This window comes from Scleropages formosus, chromosome 7 (assembly GCF_900964775.1).
Source record: "Scleropages formosus chromosome 7, fSclFor1.1, whole genome shotgun sequence".
Lineage (NCBI taxonomy): Eukaryota > Metazoa > Chordata > Actinopteri > Osteoglossiformes > Osteoglossidae > Scleropages > Scleropages formosus.
In genome coordinates this window covers 20,781,574-20,805,303 of record NC_041812.1, presented here as the reverse complement: position 1 = coordinate 20,805,303, position 23,730 = coordinate 20,781,574, and the positions used below count along the sequence as shown (strand labels likewise).

General features: G+C 41.1%; 1 protein-coding gene across 1 annotated transcript in view; it reads right to left on the bottom strand.

Moving 5' to 3' along the window:
• The window catches only part of LOC108926278 (neural-cadherin-like), a 107,127-nt gene that overhangs the window by 41,521 nt on the left and 41,876 nt on the right, over window positions 1-23,730 (bottom strand). Inside the window, exons 6-16 of the mRNA XM_029253661.1 lie at window positions 20,245-20,494; window positions 16,932-17,074; window positions 13,439-13,611; window positions 11,028-11,196; window positions 9,882-10,052; window positions 8,987-9,159; window positions 8,265-8,432; window positions 5,998-6,247; window positions 4,876-5,003; window positions 3,476-3,662; window positions 1,963-2,106 (exon numbers count right to left, since the gene is read on the bottom strand). Of these exons, the coding sequence (XP_029109494.1) occupies window positions 1,963-2,106; window positions 3,476-3,662; window positions 4,876-5,003; window positions 5,998-6,247; window positions 8,265-8,432; window positions 8,987-9,159; window positions 9,882-10,052; window positions 11,028-11,196; window positions 13,439-13,611; window positions 16,932-17,074; window positions 20,245-20,494 (1,956 nt within the window). The remainder of the gene's footprint in view (window positions 1-1,962; window positions 2,107-3,475; window positions 3,663-4,875; window positions 5,004-5,997; window positions 6,248-8,264; window positions 8,433-8,986; window positions 9,160-9,881; window positions 10,053-11,027; window positions 11,197-13,438; window positions 13,612-16,931; window positions 17,075-20,244; window positions 20,495-23,730) is intronic.

The following is a 23,730-nucleotide window of genomic DNA, read 5'->3' as shown; positions in this document are numbered from 1 at the left end:
GCTGAGCTGGGCACATTAGCATCACGGGGATTCAATTCCAATCTTCTAAGGCCACAACATCTTTGCTTTTCCAAGTAGCTTTATGTAAGTCAAAGATCCTGAAATGGGATCATGGTATTTTGAAAGAAGCTGTCAGATAATTACTATTCTGGATTTCATATCCCATGAAACTTAATCACAAGAGAGGGAAATGTGCTTCTGGGTGTTTGTCTGGGCAAGTGCATAAGAACAAAAATAAGAGTTTTCTTTAACTAAACAAAATCACATTTAATTAAAATGAATTGTTGTTAAATTAAATAAATGGTTAATTTGCTTTAATCAAGTTAGATATTAAAATTCAATAATAATGCAGTACAAACTAATTAAAAGGAAGCTTAGCTGAAAGAAAAAAAAATACAGCAAGGTTGTGCATTTAAAAGTGGACCTTAAATAAAAATAAGTAAATTTAACAGAAACATTAAATACATAAGCTGCACAACAAAAATCACATCAGGAACAGAACATGCACATTATATGAGCCTTAAATCATCTTAATTGTGATAAAATAGGTGATACAAAAAAGCTGTTGCAATAAATAAAGAAAAACAGCTAGTAAGATGGTTTTACAAGTTTTAAGACTGTTGTGATTGCATCCATTACAGTAATTAATGGTATAATTCCCAACCTTTGCTCGTCAAACAATTCGACTGCATCTGCAAAGGACTTGTGAGATTGCCATAAAACAAATAAATGCAAAAGATAAATGCAATTCGGTCTTTTTCTCTCACTTCTGCCCTGTTCAAAAGGTTGTGCTGATGGAGCGGAAACAAGGACAGAATTTAAATGTTACGTCTTCACAAGAAAGTGGCTTCTCAGTTGCAAATAGTGTATATCTAGAATATACTGGAACATATATTGAAAAATAAATTCAATACATGCATTTTTCATGTGTTGTTTCCAAACTTGCTACTGTGGCTCCATCAGCACATCGTATCAGGGGTCCAGAACACACTCTTCTTAAGCACTGAGATCTTGCACCCAACGCCTTCTTCCACGATTTCACAAACTCCCGAGGTATCGACTGTACGTTTTGCTCTCAAACAGAGCAGGGGTTTATTTCCCAAGCAAACATGTTTGCTCAAGAGACAGTGACAGAGTTGGTTCAACAGTCACCCATGCTGCAGCCCTGCCATGATAAATGCTTGATAATACAATATAATTCCCTGGCCGATAAAGAGTTATTGTGGTATGGGACTAAACGGACTTATCTTGTTAATATGGATTTATTGCCTGGCCATGTGAATGAAGATGACTTCAGCAGTGTGAGTAATGTCCTGCATGTTCTTGTAACGCATAGCAAAGATAAACTGCATTAAGAATAATACAATCAAGCTCGGATGGCCAAAAAAGCCAAAAAAAGTTATTCCTTTTGAGAGCTGCCTCAGCGTATAACTGGACAACACTAACCATCTGTTGCAACGACTGAGCTGCATCAGGTCGATTCTATTTTGTTAGGTAACGTTTCAAACCTACTTTGCTCAGTTGGCCCCGAGTGTTGCAATGCTGGACCAGGGTGAAGGTCCGGAGTTCAGGCAAGGGGGATTCGAGGAAGAAGTCAAGCTTAGGTTATTCTTTACAAAACACAAGGGCCGCATTTGCCTTGTTTCAATGTTGTCTCCTTCCATTCATTTTCCTGTAATGCCAATTGATGAAAACCTTAGCATGATTTCTATGACTTAAACTGCCCCTCTCCACATTATGGATGGATGGATGGATGGATGGATGGATGGATGGATGATGAAAATCTTTAATGCCCTCCTAGTCGACCCCTTGAGTATTTACAAACCTGACCACCTCACTACTCATTTCGTGAATTTGCAAATAATTAAATATATAGATGGATAGATAGACAAATAAATAAATAAATGGATGGCTGACACAAAACTTTAATGCTTTCTCTGTCTCACTCTTTGCACCACCCACCTTCATCCTCGTCGTTGGCACTGACAGTGACGACAGCGAAGCCGACATCCGCATCCTCGTCGACGTTGACTTCATAGATGCTCTGCGCAAAGACGGGCTTGTTGTCATTCACGTCGCTGATGAAAATGCGCACGTACGCGGTGTCTGTGGAGGCGATAAGTGAGAGATTAAACACCCTGCTGCTCTTATTCTGTCAGCCTTTGCCTGTTTCCGCTCTCCCTCCCTAAGGTTTGATATGGAGCCGTCATCGGACCAATATGAAAGAACTCCCAGGGGGCACGGTGCGAGTGGTGGGGGTGGAGGAGGGTCCCTCCCTTTCCCGCCCCCTCCCCCTTCCATCCTAGAGAAGGTCTGCATTCGGTACTCATATCAAAAATAAAACATTATTTGTGGTGTAATTCTTAAGAAGAGACAAATTGTTCAGGGTAGAAAAAGAGAGTTTACAGTCCACTAGGAAAATGATGCCCATCAACAAGAACCAATAATCCAACCCTTTTCCAGGTCAATGTTTTTTTAAAAAAGAAAGAAACTGCTTTCTCACCTAAGATAGCTGCTTTTTGAACTTGCTGCCATTTCTGCCTTTCCTAAATTTCATCATCTGTTGCACTTTCATTGTAGTTTTATACCACAAGAAGACAAGCCAACAACAAAGCCTCTGAAATTTCTTTTTTTATTAAGACTTGGCTATGTTGCTGTGTCCTTCAGGAGATGTTCACATGTTGCAGATATAGAACTTCAGAGCGTCTTTCTGATTGTGTCAACTACTAACCCCAGAAGGTTAAATCTCAGAAGCTGATGTTGAACTAAGGTAGAGGAGGCACTTGTTACAAAAGGTACATTTAATTGTGAATCCTCAGAAGTCGAAAAAATTAGAGCTATCAGACTTCATTAGTCCGAAACATAGACCCCTCTGCGCACCTTCATCCAACATTTATAGGATCTGCCAGCGAGCGGCCAATTTCCTCGCCTTTAATATTTGAATGCTGTTTATGCTGTCAAAATATCACAAAGAATGAATTAGCCTGAAAAGTACTTTTTAATAATCTATGACAAGATGTATGAAAAATGTATTTTGCAGAGATTCACTTTGCCTGAGTGGAGTTGCGCAGTCTGTCTCAGAGAAACACAACAACCTGGCGAACCCCCTTGCTGGAAGCTCGTCCCGAGATTGAAATTCAAAGATTCCCCGCCCAGACATTGCTGGCCGCACAGCACAGCGGGCTTACAGTGCTTTCCACTTGTTAAATAAGCACTCAAAAAAACCTACATGGAAAATATTTTCTTCTTTTAATTTTTAGACCTTGTTTGTACACTAAGGAGCAAGGAAAAGAGACAATGGGAAAAAAATTACACAAGCAGAAAAAATAAAGCACTCGGTGCAATGCATTCTAATGGATGCTGTGTAATTTATCAAACAGCCAAGAGCTGGAGATGTTTGGAGAGAAAAGAGTCATGAAGAAAAACAGGGAATGGGTACCAGTGGTGGCAGGAAGAAGGGAGAGCGAGCTCTCACCGGAATTGGGCTGACCGTGCTTTCCCGGCCGGGCTGACTCCCACCCGTCCACAGACTTCACCTCCAACAGGTAAGAGCCCTTCATCTCACGGTCGAACACTGCCTGGGTATAGATGGACCCCGTTTCAGGGTCAATGTGGAAGAACCGATGGTCCCCGCTACGGTCACTCAACAGCGAGTAGGAAATCTGTGGCACGGGGATGAAGAGTAGACACTAAGGCCTTCACCTTAAACACCAAAACACACACTATGTGCAGATACTGTCTTACCCACTCATACAATACACACTTAAAATGTAATTCCATTTATAATTATATCTGATCTTTTCTTCCTTTTCATGTGGTTGAGAAACAATCTCAGATTAAACAGCAGGCCTTATTAAACTGTCTACAGCTTTTTGAGCAGAGACAATAATACACATATAGTATATAAATACATGAAAACTTGACACATATTTGCATTCAATCTTGCAGCGCATCTCAAAGGAGTTTCGAGGTCTCCATACTGAATGTGAAAATGCAAAAGTACATTTTCAAATACTGCACATAATACAAAAATGCCAGGTCTGAATAGACAACAAAACATTATTCTACAATTTGCCATTGAAACAGCTATGTGGAATAAATTAAATGGTTCTCTTCCAATCACATAAAAAGATAACACAAAGACTGGTTTATGAATTATGATTGAACTGTAGCTTGGGGGATCAAGACATTAAAGCAACCAGAAACTCAAAAGATTGTTGAAAAATTTGCATATTCACTGCAAGAAAGTCCTATTATCTAACAATGGGATTGAGCGGCATCTCTGGAATTCTGTGACGTTTCATTCTTGGGTTTAATGCAAGCAATCAGGCACCCAAGGACAAGCCTCTGAGATGCAACGGACCATATTTTGCTTGTTGTTTTGTTCCAAAAGCCATGGCCAGAGAGTTATTCTTAAGAAATTCACTTACAAAGGGGACAGTCTGTGTGTGTATGAACATATATGCATTTACCCATGAGTTCTGGATCTTTTTCATCTGACTACTGTTTTACTCAGATGAGTTTCCAGGGGAGCAAAAAATATGAACATTCCACCAAAAAGACTATTTTAAGTTAAAACAAAAATTAAAATGGAAAAAAACCCCACGAAACAATACAGTATCTTAGATGCGGTGCCTTAAAGATGAATAACAAACAAAACCAGCTCAGGGATCCCAATCATTTTTTGTATGTTTTTAAACTATTATTATTTATTATTTACGTGCTGCCTTGACTGTCATTGGAGCGTAACTAATACATTTAAGTTATTAAATAAGCATATGAGTCATGAAATGCTGCATTGTGAAGCTTTGAAGGGAACCTATGCCCTAATGCTGTAAAGACCTCCAGACCAAACAACCTGTACATGGCACCAACCTTCCCATTAGGACCCAAATCCAGGTCATTGGCTGACACTTGGAGGACGAAGGTTCCCACCTCTGCACCCTCTGTCACTGCTGCCTCATAGATAGAGGAAGTGAAGAATGGCACATTGTCGTTGACGTCTACCGGGGCAAGCAGAAAACCCAGTCTAAATACACGGATGAAGACAGAATAAAACTCACACCTGTCTGTTTGTAGCACTGTGGGGGTGCAATCAGTCATTAGAGACAAAAAAGTGAAGGAAACGTCACAACCATCTGAAATTAATAGCAGTATAATATATCCGTCAGTTCAGTCACCATGGGGGTTAATCAATTTAAAGAAGCTGTTACTCTGCACTTAAAAGCTTTTCTCGTAATACTCCTTTATGTTGGACTTACTTGGGACATCTTAATCTGAGTATCTACGAAATGTATAAAAAAGTAATCTGACCAAATTCAGTATAATATGCCTTTTTTTTTTTTTTACTTCAAATCAGACTTGCGCTCATAAGTAAAACTCGTTTTGTTTTTCCCCGGCTTTTGATTGCCATTACAGCATTCTTTTGTTAACCAAAATTAGTTAGTAACAAGAGGCTGGAGTTATGAATAATTTCACTTTGTACTTCGCACAACATTAATGATGTAGAATTCATGCGTCGGCCGCAGAAAATAGAAACTTGGTGTGCTAAAGTCAAAGCTTGAACTGTGCTTGGGGTTGGGTCTGGGGGCATAGTTAGGGTCAGGGTCAGGGATAGGGTCAAGGCGAAGACTGGAGTCAAAGCTGGAGTCAGGCCTGGGGTCAAGGGTTGCTGTACTATTTTAGACTAATAGGCAGCACTGAGATATTATACAAGTTAATTAGCTGATTTATCAGAACCTTTTATCCACAGTAACTTACAGTGCAAAAAAAAGATTTCCAGACCGCTTACATTTTTTGGGGAGATATTTATTAAAGAAATTAGATTAAGTGTTCTGCTTGAAGCTACAACAGCTATTCATCTCTCTGGATTTAAACAGGTAATTCTGGTCAAAGCCTAGTTCCTTAACCACAATAATGTATTCTACTGTGTACATTGGACCCAGTGTTATTGACTGGGGTTTTTCTGTCAGTAAGGCAAAGTGCTCTGGATGTTACCTGTGATGTTGATGTATACAGTGGTAAAGGCAGCCAGAGGAACAGCAGCCACATTCTGTGCCCGCACCCTGAGAGTGAAGTGGCGTGTGGTCTCATAGTCAAGCGGCTCTGCAACCAGGATGGATGCGGTTCCATCGTCACGGTTTGGTGTCAGGTAGAAGCGCACGGGCATGTTGGTTTCTGGAACAAGGCCATCTTCCAGGTTATAGGTCACTCTGGGGTCGCCCAAGGGGGAGATTGCCTTGATGGTCTGAGATGGAAGAAGATGAGAATACTGGTATCTACAACAAGGCATTGTCTGAGACATCATTTGGGAACAATCTGCAAGGCTTAATTAATGCAGTCTCTTATTGCGAATAAAATAAACATTACTAATCCAAATCAGTTAAATCTTGGCAAGCTGTTGTACTTCCTGCTATCACTGTAAAATAAACATTTGTATCTCAGATCAATTCAGCACACCCCATTACGTTCCTCCTCAGCAAAACATTCAGATGAATTGTTAATAGCTTATTTGAGATGCAGATTTAAAAAAAAAATACATTTTTAAATCAGCTGCATTATAACAACTGACTTTAGCCAGCCATTAACAGAATAAATAGCATTTAAAAAATACCAAAAGTGCAGGATGGAAGCTACCAAACTGATTACTCGAATATAACTCGCCCTCGCGTATATCTCACACCCCAAATTTCACTTTATGAAAGAAGAAGTTAAAAAGTTTTGTATATACCTTGCAAATGTTGTTTCGGCAGTTTCAGATATTTTGGAATTCGATTAAAGAGAATCAACAATCATTGGCTTGCCTTTGTTGTTGTGTGGCGCGATCTTTTGTTAATACCGCATCAATCATATGCGTACTGGCCTACCATTGTTGTCCATTTCACGCTCCGCTTTCAGATCACTTCTCATAAGTCATTCATGAAGTATTGTTCATAACGTATCTCAAGTCTTGTACATTAGAGGAAATTTTTCCTTGAAATATGAAGAAACGTTCGAGTTACAGCGCTGATTTTAAACTCAAATATTATCGATGTCACAGAAAACATGGCAATCGAGCAGCAGGGCATGAGTTTACAGTGACTGAGTTTAATGTGCAATACTGGTGTAAACAGAAACTTGCTTTACGAAACACCAAGAAAAGCATTCCAAGGACCAAATTTTTTCCTGAAAAACTTTCCTTTCCGAAAATTCCCACATATGTCATGTACCCCTATTTTTTAACTTGAATTTTGGCGAAAAAAGTGCAAGTTATATTCTAGCACATAGAGTACAAAAAAAATTGATGCTTTAATTCAAGATCTAGGTGTCAGGTAGAAGAGCATGGGCATGCTGGTTTCCAGAACAAAGCCATCTTCCAGGTTATAGGTCACTCTGAGGTACAACAAATGCATTTCCCCAGAATTGCAGCTCATGAACTTCCACCCTTCTGCTGAAGGTTAATTAGGATTGTAATGGCACTCTCCTCAGATTAACACTGTAAAAGTACCATAATTACCACATAGGTCAGTTTGTCACATGAATCAGTTACAACACCCCAACAAAGCAGCTTTGTGTTGTATAGGTGAATGTCAAAATATGATGGCCATTGTATAATTCCATTACATTTTATGTCTGTATCAAACTAGAGCCTGGCAACACTTGAACCAAAAGACTTTCAGTTTCACCCGGGAGCAGCATGTTAATAGAATAATAATCCTCAGGTGCAGCTAATCAGCCAATAAAGAACTCCATAAAACCCCAGACAGAGTAGAAGTGGGAAGAAAGATTGTATTGATAGTGCATTTTAGGGTCCTTTGCGGCTATTAGCGTTTGGGGTTTTGGTGTGTTGTTATTGACTGTCTTTTGTTGTTCCAATATTCTTAGCTACTTTATTCTACTAGGGGAAGGAAGGAAAAAATGTCTCCCAAATCCTCTCCAAATTATCCCCTGCTAGAGTACTTCCTGAACCTGCGGTGCTATAATGTACATGGGCTGTATATTTTATATAAGCCTCAAAAAGACTAAAGACTTGTTCAGTGAAAAGCTTTCTTTCATCACTTAACTCTGAATCATTCAGGTTATTGCGGGGTTTCTGCTGTGCAGCGCACTGCAAGCAATGTGGGAAAAAATATTCAATGAGTGTGATCTCACTGTGTGCTCCCAAAATACAACCACTACAGCTAATATGACATTGTGAGGGTATGGCTCAATATGTGACAGACATATCCTATGACTTGGGGCTGAGAGTTCTAGTCCTGGGATCTTCTGTTTCCCAGGATGCTTACCACAATGGGAGTGTCCCTCATGGTGTTCTCTGGAATGATCACGTCATAGCGGTTCTTCTCCCATTGTGGTGGCTGGTTCTTTACATTGGTGATGGTGACAGCCAGCTCTACCGAGCTGCTGCGGTTGCCCCCATCAGTGGCGATTACCTCCCGTGTGATGTAAGATCTCTGGAGGGCAAGAGGAAAAAGGAGGCACTGTCATTAAGACCCATGTCTACAGCATAGCTGCTTCCCTCAGGACCCATGGCCACTGTATTCATAGTAACGCAACAGTATCACTTTGCTTTCATGGCATTAACGCCACCCTCATGATGTAGGACCTTTGTAGCCATAGCAACAGTCCCACTGAACCCTTCCTGTCATTGCTCACATTTTTGCTTTTGAGCACACGCTCGCCATGTCATGCTTCATTGTTCCGTAAATGTTTCATCATTACATGCACTTTATGGAGAACAACTACAAGTCATAATTAGTTAAGTTCTGTGTTGTTTATTTCCATGACATTGTACGTCTAATTTCCTAAAAGAAAATTCTGCAGTAAATGTAGAGATTGGTGACAGCAACATGAAAGCAATGTTTGCTGTCAGCTGCTGTGTTGGTTACCTAAAGTGTTAACGGAGGTGAGCAATTTTCACGTCCAAACTGGGTTCACATGCTTTCCCACATGCATGAATGCACATATATGTCCAATTCCTCTTGAAATTTCCTGATCAGAAACTCACTTGTGAGATGGGTTGGTTGACATACACCCAACCAGTGACAGGGTTCACCCTCAGGTACTCAGGCTGTTCAGCCGACATGGAGTAGGTGATGGCAGCATTGGTGCCATAGTCATCATCATGTGCCGCGACACGGAGAAAGCTGGTTCCAATCATTGTGTCCTCCCTCAAAAAGTCTGCAGGAATTCAATAGTAAAAACCAGTCACATACAATTGTGGACATTTGGACCAAAAATACTTCTAAGATGTGCACATCTTAAGTTTACTGACAGATCTCTCAAAGCTTAAATCTTTTTCCTTCAACTTATATTGACGATAATTCCTTTATTTGTACAAATCAGAGGTGCACAATTGTGGTGCATGAGGGCCGCAAGTTGGGTTACTTTCTGTTCAGCTTCAGCACTTAATTGCAGCATTGAAGATTGTAACTGGATAGTGTGTCTCATCACTTGGCATTTAGGATGTCAGCTACACAGTAATTAAAACTGTTCTGTAAAAATCAACTCTCCAGCCTCTGAAGACTGCAGCTGTGCACCACCACTATGGTGAATTTAGATACGTTAAACTAAAGATAGGCTACGTGTCCCCTCTATCTTGACATGAAATACCAAATATTAGTTGTAAACCCTGCAATGGACTGGCATCTCATCCAGGGAGAACCCTGATTAACCTTGCACCCAGTACTTCTGAGATAGACCTATTACACCCACAACCCTAACTTGGACAACTGTTCTATGACAGTTAGTGAGTGACAAACCATAAAACAAGTATAGAAATGGCAATAGTACATGTAATAACAAGCTCACAAACAACTCAGAAATAATTCCTGTGGCTCAGTCTGTACACTGATACTGATAGCCAGGCTATAACGTTTACATCAATGGTAACTGATACTCACATTCATAGCGCAGGTTCTCAAACTTGGGGTCATTGTCATTTTCATCCAGGATTTGAATGTTGAGCTGGCATATCCCAATGAGAGGCTCAGCCGCCTTGTCCGTGGCAGTTACTGTGATAGCGTACTCCCTCTGCCGCTCTCGGTTGAACTCTCGGGCTGTAGCAATCACTCCTGGAATTATTAAGAGCAACAGATTGTCATCCCGTGGTAAGTTCCCAACAGCAAATGTTCCAGGATGTGCTCATTACGGTCATGAAGTTATCTTACTGTATTGTTCAAAAATAATCACTATACAATATGAAATATTGCAAAATTATAAGTTATACATTTTTGACATATACGTCTTATAGCTTGTATAATATATAATCTTACAATGGTGTCCAAAAAGGCAAACGTGATTTAAGCACACCAAGAATGCTGAAAAATTTTAATCTTTATTTTGTTTCTAATTTCTGCCTTTTAAAGAGAAATGGAAAAATTTCAAATTCTGTGATATTTAATTTGACCCAGTTCAGTCAAACGTAATCAATTTAGCATTAATTTTTTTCAAGAAAGAAATAAATAAGGCTGACTAGTAGTACAGTGTTACTGGTTTTTATAAAGCCATCAAGACTCATTTTTTTCATAAAACTCTGGTTAGTATATGGAGCATAATTACGAAAAAGGGTCTTTTGAATAAATATTTTCCTTTGCATTGGAAGACTTTCAAATCTTGCAATAACACTGGATTAAGCTTAACTTTCAGAAATTTCTCATTCCTTGTGAATTGTATGAATTCTTTATGAATTCCATAAAAGGATCCCCAAAAAGAAGAGCTGCAGAAATGAAAAGATTGCTGTATGTTGCAGCTGAAGAGGCTGCTGTAAGAAGAAGCCTTAGAATAGGGTTTGATTCTGGCCTGCTCTTATAGCCTCTTGGTAAGACAGCGAAAACTCACTCTAGAACATTTACATACATATTTTTTGCAGAAGCTGTTAAAGTTAAATACATTTTCATGTGTACAACAGGGAACACTGGGATTAAGAAATCAGTGTGCTCCATCTGACAGACTGTTGCCACAATCACTATTCAACATTTTATTCTGTACACTCTGCGCTGGAGTGCCCTGGCTAGTCCACAATGTGGTGCACAAATGGGACCATGGACCTGTTTCTGGGTGGATACTGAAGGCAGGAACCGTGCTGTCCTTGTGCATGAACCCATATGTCACTTTCCCATTGGTGCCCTCATCCGCGTCGACAGCATGAACCTGCAGGACAAAGGTTCCAACAGGCTGGTTCTCCAGAACCGAGGTCCGTTCCTTGTATTGGTGGCACTGAGGGTGATAAGCAATCACAGAGAGGGATGTTGGATTATGTTATGATAGAATATAGCAGTGTCCTAAAATTCACGTGAGAAATATTGTTTTAGGCATGCGGAAAGGCTTAATGACAATGTGGGCAAAACTGAAAATCTGAGATTGCTCTTTCTGCCAACTAAGCAAGCTGGTAAGTGGGGGTAATGGGGTTGAAAGGGTGCATTTATGTCCAGTAGCTGGGGCAACCTTCTGGATCAGAGGGTGGCATCAACACAGATGGTGAAAAATTAAACATGTTGTTTTTTGCTGATGATCCACTCATGATTTCTTTAAACCCATTAGACTTAGAAAGAAATTTAAATAAAACTTGCCAAAATATTGAAAATATTAGTATAAATACACAACCTAAAAAGCTAAACAGATGAGAAACAAACTGTCACGCCCCCGACAATGAGTGAAGCAGCAACACCTGCCGACAATCAAGGGGACGCAGGATAAAAAGAGGTCCGCATCCACACACCGATGCGGATTCTTGCAATTGCCTTGCGCCTTGCAGTCTCAGCGGTCCTGTCCCCCGTTCCTGACCTTAGCCTGTTCTCCTCGACCACGATTTGGATTTCCCGGTTTGTGACGTTCGCACCGTGAAGACCCTCGCCGGTCCCCGACCTTGGTTTCGCCTTGTCCCTGAAATCTGATTACTTGAATAAAATCTCACCCACGCTTGGGTCCTATACTCATCTGTCTCCAATATCTGTCTCATGACACAAACAATGCTGGGACTACACAATATACCTAAATAATAACATAATTGAAGAAGATTAATCTGTATACCTGGGTCAACTGAAATTTAATAATAATATTGTAACGACCTGCATTATCGAGAGCTTGGGCAGGAAATGGGTCTATTGCAAATAGTTGGATTCTGGGTAAATCATAAATAAAGCGTTCAACCACTATGGGGAATTCCAGGGAATATAATGGGGTGGTTGTCTTTAGGAGAGTGTGGGCAAAAAGCCTGGTGGTGCTAAGCAAGCTAGGAAAGTAGGCTTGGTGTACAGGTCCTTGAGGAAATGGGGTCCTTGAACTGAAAGTGTTATTTTTTCTTGTGCTGGTGTTCTAATAAAGTGCTCATTATGAAAGCTGCCTCTGTGTCCTTCTTAGCCCCATCCAAACCTTGACTGCTGTGTGCCACAATATCCCTAAACAACAGCTACATCCTCTCTATTCTAACCTGTAGCTATGTGTCATGGAATATCACATTAGCTGAAAAAAAAAGTGTCATCATTACCCAGAGAGCAACTGTACTACCTGCAAGCAAGGCATTTACCCTAAATTTTTCCAGTAAAATTATCCAGCTGTATAAATGGGTAAATACTTGTAGATAACTTTACATTGCAAGTCGCTTTTCGGAAAAGCATCAACTAAATGAGTAAAAATGTAAACAAAATGGACTAAATAAGAGGAAATAAGGAGGAAAAATAAGAAATAAGGAGAAAATGATGAATCAGAGATGGTGAAGAAACATTAGATGACAGAAAGAAAAGATGAGCAGCATCACTAACTGGCATCTGAAGAACACCAGAAGAGAACCAGAAAGGCCACCCTGCGATGGGAAACCTACTAATGAAGGCTTTCAGGAGAAAATGGAGAAGAACTGCTCAAGATAGAGAACTGCATCACTGTGACTGGCATTCCTGGAGAAACCCAGAACGAAACCATGGGTCTATGAAGGGACCAAGGGTGGGGGCAACATCAAACTCTAAAATTAAAAGAAAGCCTCTTACGCAGCCCTGCACCAGCATGTGGTCAAAGAAATGAAGTAGGATTTCAATGATCATGTACATGCTTCTTGAAAGACAGTGTTTCTTCAAATTATCTTCACTCGGAATACATTTACAAAAGCTGGCAAGTCACAGACTCACAAAACAAGCCCACAAAATAAAGACATTCCTGAGGGAGGCCTTCCACTGCACATGAAAGATGGCATGAGAAAATTGAAAGGTTCACCACAGTAACAAGAAATATCTCCAGCCAAAGACACCCAAGCAAAAGATGTAGTTTCACACAGCTATCCTCAGTTCTATCTATATCTGCTAGATGTAGAGAGTTACAAATTCTTCAAAGACAATATTAAACATCAACTTGACAAATATATAGCCAAAGATACAGTTATTGAAGTGAGATCGTGAGTGAGATACATTCTTTATTATCCATTACAATTGGTAACAGCCAGTAAAGTTAGAAGAATGCCAAGCTGTACCTTTTCGAATATGGGCTTGTTGTTATTGACGTCATTGACCCCCACAACGACCTGCGTGGTGGTGGACAGGGGGTGCGGTCCCCCCGACGCATTGTCGTCGGTCGCCGTGATGTTGAGGATGTACTCCACACCTTGCAGTTTCGGAGGAGGGTCCGCACGCAGGCGGATCAGCCCTGCAATAACCATGAAGTTGCCAACAGTCAGTCACAAAGCTGAATTTCTACTAACACAGCGGCCGGCTTCGGGTAGCCCTGTGAGTAATATACAGTATGGTACATTGTATTTTTTACTCTGTGTCTTAGATTAACAGTTTCACAAGAAAACATGACAAAGAAACCCTGCATCACAGATACTAAAATAAACATCCTTCGCGATTAAGATTAGATAAAGTATTCTGCAATTTGCACTATATTGTGTCCACACAGGGGGCGCGGTGGCGCAGTGGGTTGGACCGCAGTCCTGCTCTCCGGTGGGTCTGGGGTTCGAGTCCCGCTTGGGGTGCCTTGCGACGGACTGGCGTCCCGTCCTGGGTGTGTCCCCTCCCCCTCCGGCCTTACGCCCTGTGTTGCCGGGTAGGCTCCGGTTCCCCGTGACCCCGTAAGGGACTAGCGGTTCTGAAAATGTGTGTGTGTGTGTGTGTCCACACAGTAGCCATGCACCAGGGCTCCACTGGACTTTGGCAATTTGCCATTTCCCCATCCCTCACCACACACACACACACAATGTCTCTGAAGTTGCTTGTCCCAAGCGGGGTCATGGCCAACCGGAGCCCAACCTGGCAACACAGGGCGCAAGGCTGAGGGGGGAGGCGACACACCCAGGATGGGATGCCAGTCCATCGCAAGGCACCCCAAGCAGGACTTGAACCCCAGGCCCACCAGAGAGCAGGACCCAGCCAAGCCTGTTGTGCCACCGCCCCCCCATCCCTCACCATGTAGTGTAATTACTTTTTTATTTTTTGAGTTTTTTAGGGCCCAGAAGGTTCTCTTAAGGCTAACTTCATACAGGCAGGACCAGAAAGGCAAGCAAAACAGTGATCCGTGGAGATGAATTTCCATACATTTCAAGCTGGATGGAAGCACTGCACTGCATAAAGGAGGCATGCCTTTCAAGGCACCCAGTAAATCACCCCTTTCTCTTGTGGAAAACATCTTGTGGGGTTCAGGCACCGCAAAGAACGATGTCGGTAAGCAACAAATGAGGGCTGTTTCCCCAAGGTCAAACGCAAAGGGAATCCATAGAGCTCTTTCATGTTTCAGGGCACAAGGGAGATTCATTTCAAATCTTCCAACTTCACAGTTCAGCTTTGTGAATAGCTAAACAACCGCATGTGTTTAACACGCACCATGTAATCAGCTTGCTTATCGACCCTGAGATGTTTGCGATTGACACCTCCTAAGACCGCATCATGGAGTTCTCCAAGATGCTGTACAACCTCAGTGTCAAGCCAAATCTTCTTAAAAGTGCCACTAGGCCTTTGCAGAAAAAGGCAGTGCATAATAAATAGCTTAGCTAGCACTTGTCACACATCGGTAGTAAAGTGTACTATGTGACAATGTGCGGCTCCTGCCTGCCGGAGTTGTTTCTCCCTTAGCGATAACAGAGACCATCAGGTGCAAGAGGTGACTCGGAATTTACTGGGATGTTCACAGCAGAGCCGTTCACAGCTTTCACATGTTTTGAACTGAGTGTAACCTGTGTAACCGGCTGATCTGCAAACACCCACCCGGAGCTTAGCGAGTGTCCAACACTAACAAATTAATTAATGCAATTAATTCTTATTCGGTTCAGTGCATAAATCTTTATGGTTATTAATAGATTCTTTGTTTCTTTCTCTTAGTAAAGTTGCCTGCTAACTGGTACGAGAAGAAACAACTATACCGTTAAAACAGCCATTATTGTGCATTAAATAGAAAAGAGGAATGTCATATCTCTGCTGGTAATGTGAACCTCATATCAAATTGAAAAAAACCAATACAAACTTTTTCCTGTTAATCTCTAAATTATACAGACAACTGCCAGTATTTAGTCAGAAATTTAATTGCACCCATATGAATAACTTACACCAGTCAAAAGCGTGAGAAATTTGTCAAAACGAAATGTAATTTTTTTGGATCTTACTTGAACTCAATGGAAATAATCCTGTCATAAAAGGTTGATAGAAACACAATTTCTCATTGCTATATAGCTTTTTTTTAATAAAGACAACTGTCAATCAGATTCTAATCACATATTAAATCACACTTGGATGAATAACCTACCCTGCTCCAGGGCATAAGAAGAATGTGTCACAGGATAAGATGGGCCAAGAGTTCTCTTATTATTATTATTATTATTATTATTATTATTATTATTATTATTATTATTATTAGTACCTTAGGGCATGTCAAATAAATACAACAGATTTGAGAGGAGTGTGCATTAGCACACCTCCTTATACGAAGGGCAGTCACGCACAGCGATTGCCTCCATGAACGAGTGTCAAACCAGCTTCCGGCTGTTTCTAAGCGCTTTGAACTGCAATCTATTTGGAGCAGGGGGTGGGGTGGTGGTGCAGAGAGTGGTAGGAGAGCCAGGGACACGCTCGGTGTGACCATCCGCCTCGGGCATCTCGCCGGGTGAGTAGCACGCGGTGCGGCCAGCAGATATCAAAGCACATTAAAGATGGGGAAGATGTTTCTCCAGGCCCAGGCCTCTGCATCGCTCTGTCTGGTGGGGGGTCAGCTCTTTCTCATTGCCACCTCTAATTAATGTCTTGTCCTTTAAATGCCGGATTACAGTAGGGGAGAGGGAAGAACGTGAAAACTAAAAAAAAAAAAGTTGAAGGGAAACTACAGGGCAAGCGAATGCTGCCTTCATGTAAAGGAATCGACTGAAAGCAAAACCAGACTCTGGGGAAACAAAAATAGTTGTTTGACTTGCTGGAAAGCGTGTTCATCTATGCCCGTGCTTTGCGAAGCTTAAATTAAAATGCGAGAATGTTCTCTGCATCCTTTGCAGCGTGTAGTTGCGTTCAAACAACATTCCGGAGACGCTGAGAACAGTTTTATTATTTATTGGCTCGGTATTTACACCGTTAATGTTTGAAAGAAAGGTTTTTTTTTTTAAATAAAATAAAATAAAATAAAATCACAAGGCTTCATCCTGAAGTGAATTATCAAAGACTTTGTGCTCAATAGCAGAGATGAACTTTGTATGCAGACTAATTCGACGTGCCACAGAGGGAATATGAGTAACTAAACAAAAGCCTTCCATCAGAAGAGAGACACCAGAAAGGTGTTTGATTTGGGACGTCTTATCTCTTCACCACGAATAACATGACAGAAGAAAGCTGCTTGTTCTCCTAGAAGGTTGTCCGCCATTGCGGATGAGACACGGTGTGAAGTTTGCGTGTATGTTTCTGACATCCAGATGCCTGTATGTGCTTGTGCGTGTGTTTTTTGCAAATGCTTAAAGTACATTAAAAAATGATGGATGAAGACAGAACTGTCACCTTTCTGGCTGTCAATGACAAAGTTCCCCTCTTCGTTGCCTGCCGTGATTTTGTATGCGATTCCGTCACCGTCCGGATCCTTGGCCAGTACCGTGGCAACTAGCGTGTTGGGTCCAGCGTCCTCGGATACGAAGGTCCGATAGCTGTCATCGGAGAATATTTCCGGAAACACACCAACAAAAATGCATTAAGGTATTAATATTGTCAATGTGTATAAGCCACAAGTATTAAATGTTCAAAATTCAAAAACAGGACAAAATAGAATAATACAGTGACAGTGTTTTGATTTTTTAAAAATAAATTTTAAAGAGCTTAATGAACATTTATAGGTGGAATGCTAAAGAGGCACAGCCGCAGAGCTCGTCATGCATGGAAAACAGAAAACGGACTCAGATTCAGGGCAGACGCCATGTGTCTGTGTCTGCGAAGTTGTGGGCAGCTCCGAGGAGGTGGAGTATAAGTGCTACCATACGGGCACCCCACTGCCCCTGTCCTCTGCACCTCCTGTTGCTCCCAGGGTACTTCACAGTGGGTACTGTCACCACCACACATCCAAAACACCCCTCCCACTCTAGCAGGCTCACACCTCCCCACCTGCCATAATGCACACACTCACATACTCATAGACACGCGCGTTCATATGGGGATCAAAAAAAAAAAACACCCTTCTTCCCACTACATTTACTCTCGTATGACTGCCTGACTCCTCAGTTTATACACTGGTATTCAAAACACACCCACACGCTGCTGGAATGCATAAACATACAATTGAACCCTGGCGGTAGATGAAAACAATGCACAGAGGATAAATATATACCATCTCTTCAAGTGAATGTGCAGCAGAGGAAGCAATCGGCATGGTGACTAGTAAGGCCTGCCTTTCCCATTGGGTGTGTGTGACCCATTGGTGGGATTTTTATTAACAAAACAAAGCAGCTGTCATTGTGAATAAAGTGTAGATCTGGCACTGGCTCTAATCTCAGCCCTGTGTATTACAGATGGATTGTGGAAAGTTCTAGAACACTCAGAATCAAGCCTACGGTCCAGTGACCAGCTCATGGAATCCTGGTCATTAAGTGAAGAATGGAACCACCTGCAGCTGTCCAGCCATGGTCCCCCAAGGGTTTTGTAATGTATGGAGAGAAGGTCTTCTTGCTCCAGCATCTCCCTCAATGGGGACTCTAGCAGCCTACCCCACACTTTCTAGACCCCACATACTCTGCAAGGCTACTGCAATGGAAGCTGCTGGGGACCCATAATTCACACCAACACAAAAAGCAGAAAGACATATATAAATACACACACAACTGTTTGCACACACTCCAAGAAAAGTCATACTTAGAAGAACACACATACTAACACGCAGACAATGCATCAATGATTTCTTCAGTGCATATACAGCTGTTGTACCAAACTGTACCTGTATCTGTAGGCTGTAAACCACTCAAAATCTAGGTATCAAAACAAAGCAAATGAACAGATCTCGGAGCCAACCTTTTTTGCATATTAATTAGATTTGATTCACTATATAGATTTGCCTGTATATACCCTCTCATACCATATATACTCATAACATACCAAATATCTGCCCATCTAGATTTGATTTACACTGGAGCCCTGGAGAAAACTAGCTCAGAGGGTTGACCATGACATGACACAGGATGGGTGAGGACAAATACAAGAGTGGAAACGAGAGCCAAGCCGCCAACACAGTTGATTTGTGGAATTCAGCTGTGATTGATGGGTCACAGAGAGAGGCGACAGGCGGAACATTTGTGTGTTTAGCAGCCCCCGCACGAACACCCCCCATCGCCACCCCTCTGTCCCCCGCGGGGCATCAAAAGCCGCACTCTTTTTAGGTAAGGATCACCGCTCCTCCCTCCAACCCTGTGGAGTAAAAACACATCTCTAACAATGCCCAGCCCACAACTAGAATCTAGCCAGTTTTAGGTGCTTGCACCTTAATGAATCGCCGTAGCAACAACTGCGGTGACGCGGCCCCGCAGATGACAGACAGCATGCATCCAAAGCCATTTCTGCACAACAGAATCTGTCCTACTTCGTGTGACACATACATTCCCTCCTTACACTCATCTTCATTAACCAGCCCTTCTATTTCGGTTCCACCATAATCAGAATGAACTTGTACTCATTATAGAAGCCCGTTCTTGTCATAGCAACAGCATAAGGATCATATTATGTACACAAGTCTGTATTTCTTCATCTTATTAAAAGACTGACATCTGCCAGAATACAATTTACACATTTATCTACCCAGCTTATTATTCTGACGAGTAATATTTGATAGAATATGTAAAAACATTAACTAGAATGGTTTATTTTCTTTCATTTTTTCCTCTCATTATCTTCTGGAACCCAGTGTGCCAGTGTGCTGACTTTGACATGGTCATATGCATAATTTAGACCATTACCTTTGCATATCTAATTTTTTATTTCACCATTTAGGTAACAGCAAGCAAGCATTTACTGTAATGATCTTTTGAACAGCCTAAGTGACAGGCTCTACTTTCCACATTATTAAAAGACCAGAGTACTAAGAAACTATTGGCCCACTGAGGCCTCCTCATATGAAGAATAGCCAGCCACAAATTTGTCAGTAACTGTGCTCTCATCTCAGCACATTTCTCTCATTATACTGAATCCCCCCTCCCCCCGTACAGACCCTAACTATTCCCAAAAACCACTATGATGTATAATGGAAAGGGTGGAAACGGCCCACAGAACTCTTTTCTAAACACACACAGACACACAAACCACCGGACAACAATTGCAGACATGGCTGATTGAACTTGCCAATTGCCAAAGCTAACATCCAGAAAATTAGCCAATTAAAAGAGCCAATGACTTCTGCAACATTGCTATGACTAAATAAATAAATAAATGAATGAATGAATAAATAAATAACTGTGGTAGTACTGGAGCGCAAAGATTCAGAAAGGAGGCATAGGCAAGAGTAATGTATTTTGAAACAGCGAAGAAACGCGTAGAAACGATAATAACATCTCTATGACAAGTCTTTTCAGAGACTTTTGTAAAGATTTGAGGGATTTGTATTTAATCCTGACAGTCACAGCTGGATGGGATTCTGGGAAAAATGAAGAGTGACATAGAAAAGGTGGGAAGTGCTCATGTCATGCAGCTGATAATGAAGTATAAAGCCGGTAAGAAAATAGGAGAATTCCTCCATTACATGAATTGCCACCTACACTGTTATTAATATCAAAAATATACCTATTAATAGAAATTAACAATAACCGCGCTGAGGCGGTGAGGGAAAAGGTAAGACTCTCACACTTGCTGGGAGAAGTCAGGGGGCTCATCGTTGACGTTGGACATTCGGATGCGGACCGTGGCTGTTCCGGTGCGGGGCACCTCCCCCTTGTCCACAGCCATCACCACAAACTCATAAAGGTGGTTAGGTCTCTCGTAGTCCAGGGGACGAGCTGGAAAGATGGTGCCGTGGGCAGAGACAGTGAAGTCCGCGCTCAGCGTGTGGTAGGTGAGCTCGGCGTTCAGGTCCGAGTCACAGTCGCTGGCTGACACTGCGGAGAGGGTGAAGGTATTAGCTGCTGGTGCCTAAAGATGAAAGCAACTAAAGTGTGTCCACATGGGGCTCTCACTCGCAGGGATGCACAAGCCATTGATTTACATTCTGCCTTACATTTCCATTATTGCCCGAAGCGAGAATCCCATCATTGGCATTTTCAGCCAGGAGCATCGCGATTGAGCTAGACAGCATGACTTCTATTGACTTTGACTGATTTTAATTCATACCCATTCCTTGATACACAAAAACATGTGAAATATGAATTCCCACTTTCCTACTCCATTGAATTTATACCTTTAAATCTGATTTATGATGAACATTGTCAAGATACAAATATTCCTGTTAACATGTGAAGCAAATTTTAGTAAACTTTTTCAGTCAACCCCCCTGCTCAAAATTGGTATATTGCTACAGCAGTCCATTGTTTAAATCTCTTTGGTGCAGAGCACTGCAGCAACCATTTCATGTTAATGTGTAGGTTTCCCTCAAAGGGGTTGCTTGCGCTGTCAATCAAATTAATGCGCAGTCAAATTAATTTCAATTGTTCATTGGGTTTGCCACTTTTTTGCTTCTCAAGTTCCTTTTGTTAACTTGACTTTAGTTAACTAGGTAACTTGACTGTTAATTACACTTAGAACAGCATAGTAAAATAGGAAAATAATAAATAAAATATTTTATATATTGGGTTTAAAAATATCAAAATTACATTATATCATCTTTTATATTTGTAACAATTGTTGGTTATTATTCCTTTCCTTCTCTTCACCACATGTGCAGTGCATGCATAAATAATTGTAATTATTTAATAAACAGTTGGATATTTTGTATTCTCTAGTGAGATAAGAATAATATTTCTAATTGTATTTGGGTATTTTGGTGATTTTTTTCTGTCTTTCTGTACTTGGGTCAGGCCTGGAACAAGTTCGAATTTTCTCAGTAAGAAATAATGGTATTTTTCATTTCAGCTTATGAATTTTTGTATAACGAATGGATTTCCAGGATTGTATGAGGTTCATAAACGCAGGAATGGGTGTACATCGACACACTAACAACTCCAGTGTTACATAGCTGCATATTTTTACTTTGGTAATTTAGCTTGAACACTTTTCTCAAAAAACTTGCAGGCACACATCCAATTACTTAACTGCTACGTTACCTGCTCTGCACCTCTGACTGGCCATTTTATTGCACACAGCTGTACAAAACTGGACATCTCTGGCTTTGAAACCATTTCAACCAGTTTGAGAGCAAAACTGAAAAAAGTAAAAATTCTAGGAAGGAAAAGGCAGTTTATTTTTCCAGATTTCAACTGTAACATGACAATGAAAATTGAAGTAATTTAAACAAGGTCACGGTGATACCACCTCCTACCCCCTATAAATCTCAATCAACCACTTCACTAACACAAGCACTGCATCCTGTTAACCACACTGCAGGATGCCTCTCAAACCACCATTTGTCAATGTACGTTAAAGCACCGCCGTGTTGAACTCTTGAGCAATATGAACACTGGAAATACGTTCAGAGCCAACAATCTGTCGTTTACTTGTGTCACATCTGTAACTGAAGCCATAGAACAGCCGCATGTTGCAACACTACGAATACATGCTAGAACCTCAAAAAAGGTTACAAGTAATATTGCAGATACAAAACCAGAGTTCTGTTTACTAGTTCTTTTATAATTCAATACAGCTTATTTATAGTTGTCATCTCAGCATGGTGACACATAGCATTGTTTTTATAACACATAGAAAATGAAAATAAAAGAAAGAAAACCAAACTAAAAGCTGTTTTCTAATACACTGATCAGATATAAGCCACCTGGTAACCATGGAGAGGAAAACAAAAAAACTCTCAGACTGAAGAACTGGGAGAAAAAAAGTCTGGGGTTCCAAGAACCATTAGCTGCTTACTTCCCATTCTTAATTATTTACATGTAAACAGCACATAAACAGGAGACAATTGTTGTTCTTCAGGATAATAATGACATTGTCATAATGAGCAACATGATACCTGATAATGGGTTTCAGGGGCTCTCATTGTTTCATTAATTTAGAAATATTTGAAACATTTTGGGAGGGGGGCGCGGGGGCGCGGTGGCGCAGTGGGTTGGACCGCATTCCTGCTTTCCGGTGGGTCTGGGGTTCGAGTCCCGCTTGGGGTGCCTTGCGACGGACTGGCGTCCCGTCCTGGGTGTGTCCCCTCCCCCTCTGGCCTTACGCCCTGTGTTACCGGGTAGGCTCCGGTTCCCCGCGACCCCGTATGGGACAAGCGGTTCTGAAAATGTGTGTGTGTGTGTGAAACATTTTGACAAATTTAGTATTACTGTATGCTGTTTTTATACTCATAAACTCCTCTCTCCTCATTTTCCATTGAAGGTGATGTTTTTTTACACAGTTTGGCATAAAGTGACATCCGTACATGGATTTCTCACTGCAGCTGCATAATGGTGAATACAGACAGACAGCGAAACACAGGACACCCAACAGTGAAGGGAATTCCTTGAATGGGAAAACCTGATGCAGGAAGAAGGGTAAGGATTGTAAAAGTCTTGAGATAAAACACAAATAAAAGATGCTCAAATATATTAAAGGACTAATCAATCTTAGAAGCATCTATAATGATCATACTAAAGTGACGGTTTCATAACAGAGGCCTGAGACTTGATAAAGTATATTGGCTCAGTTGTCAGTATACATGATGCAATTCTGTTTTTATTATGTTATTACATTGACTTCAATAAAGCAGGAAGATAATAAAAGAGAGCTGAACAATTAAGAGACATAAATAACTTTATAAAAGATTGTTAGGAGTCAAACCCTCATCTTTTTGAGATTATTGAGCTGTGTTTATGAAATAACGGTCTTGGGTTACAGGTACCACTCTGTAGAACAGCTACATATTAATTACACCACCCAATATCACACAATTACTACAACGTAGTTTTAAATAAAACATTTTAACATTTCAGCTTTCATACGTATTACAACACATTAATATTAGCTATGTTGAAATAAGTAATCTACTATTCGAGCAAAAATTTCATCTGTGCTAGAACGCACGCAAATTAATATTCCTCACTACGAGTAACAAAGTCCATTCAGACCGGGACCGCTCGTGCCCCAATAAGCAAGGAGTCTAAACTGTGATTGGCGCTGTGAAGTGTACAGCATTTTTGCAGCATACTTTATTGACTGTGTGCTACCCATAACTTCAAAGCACGATGAAGGT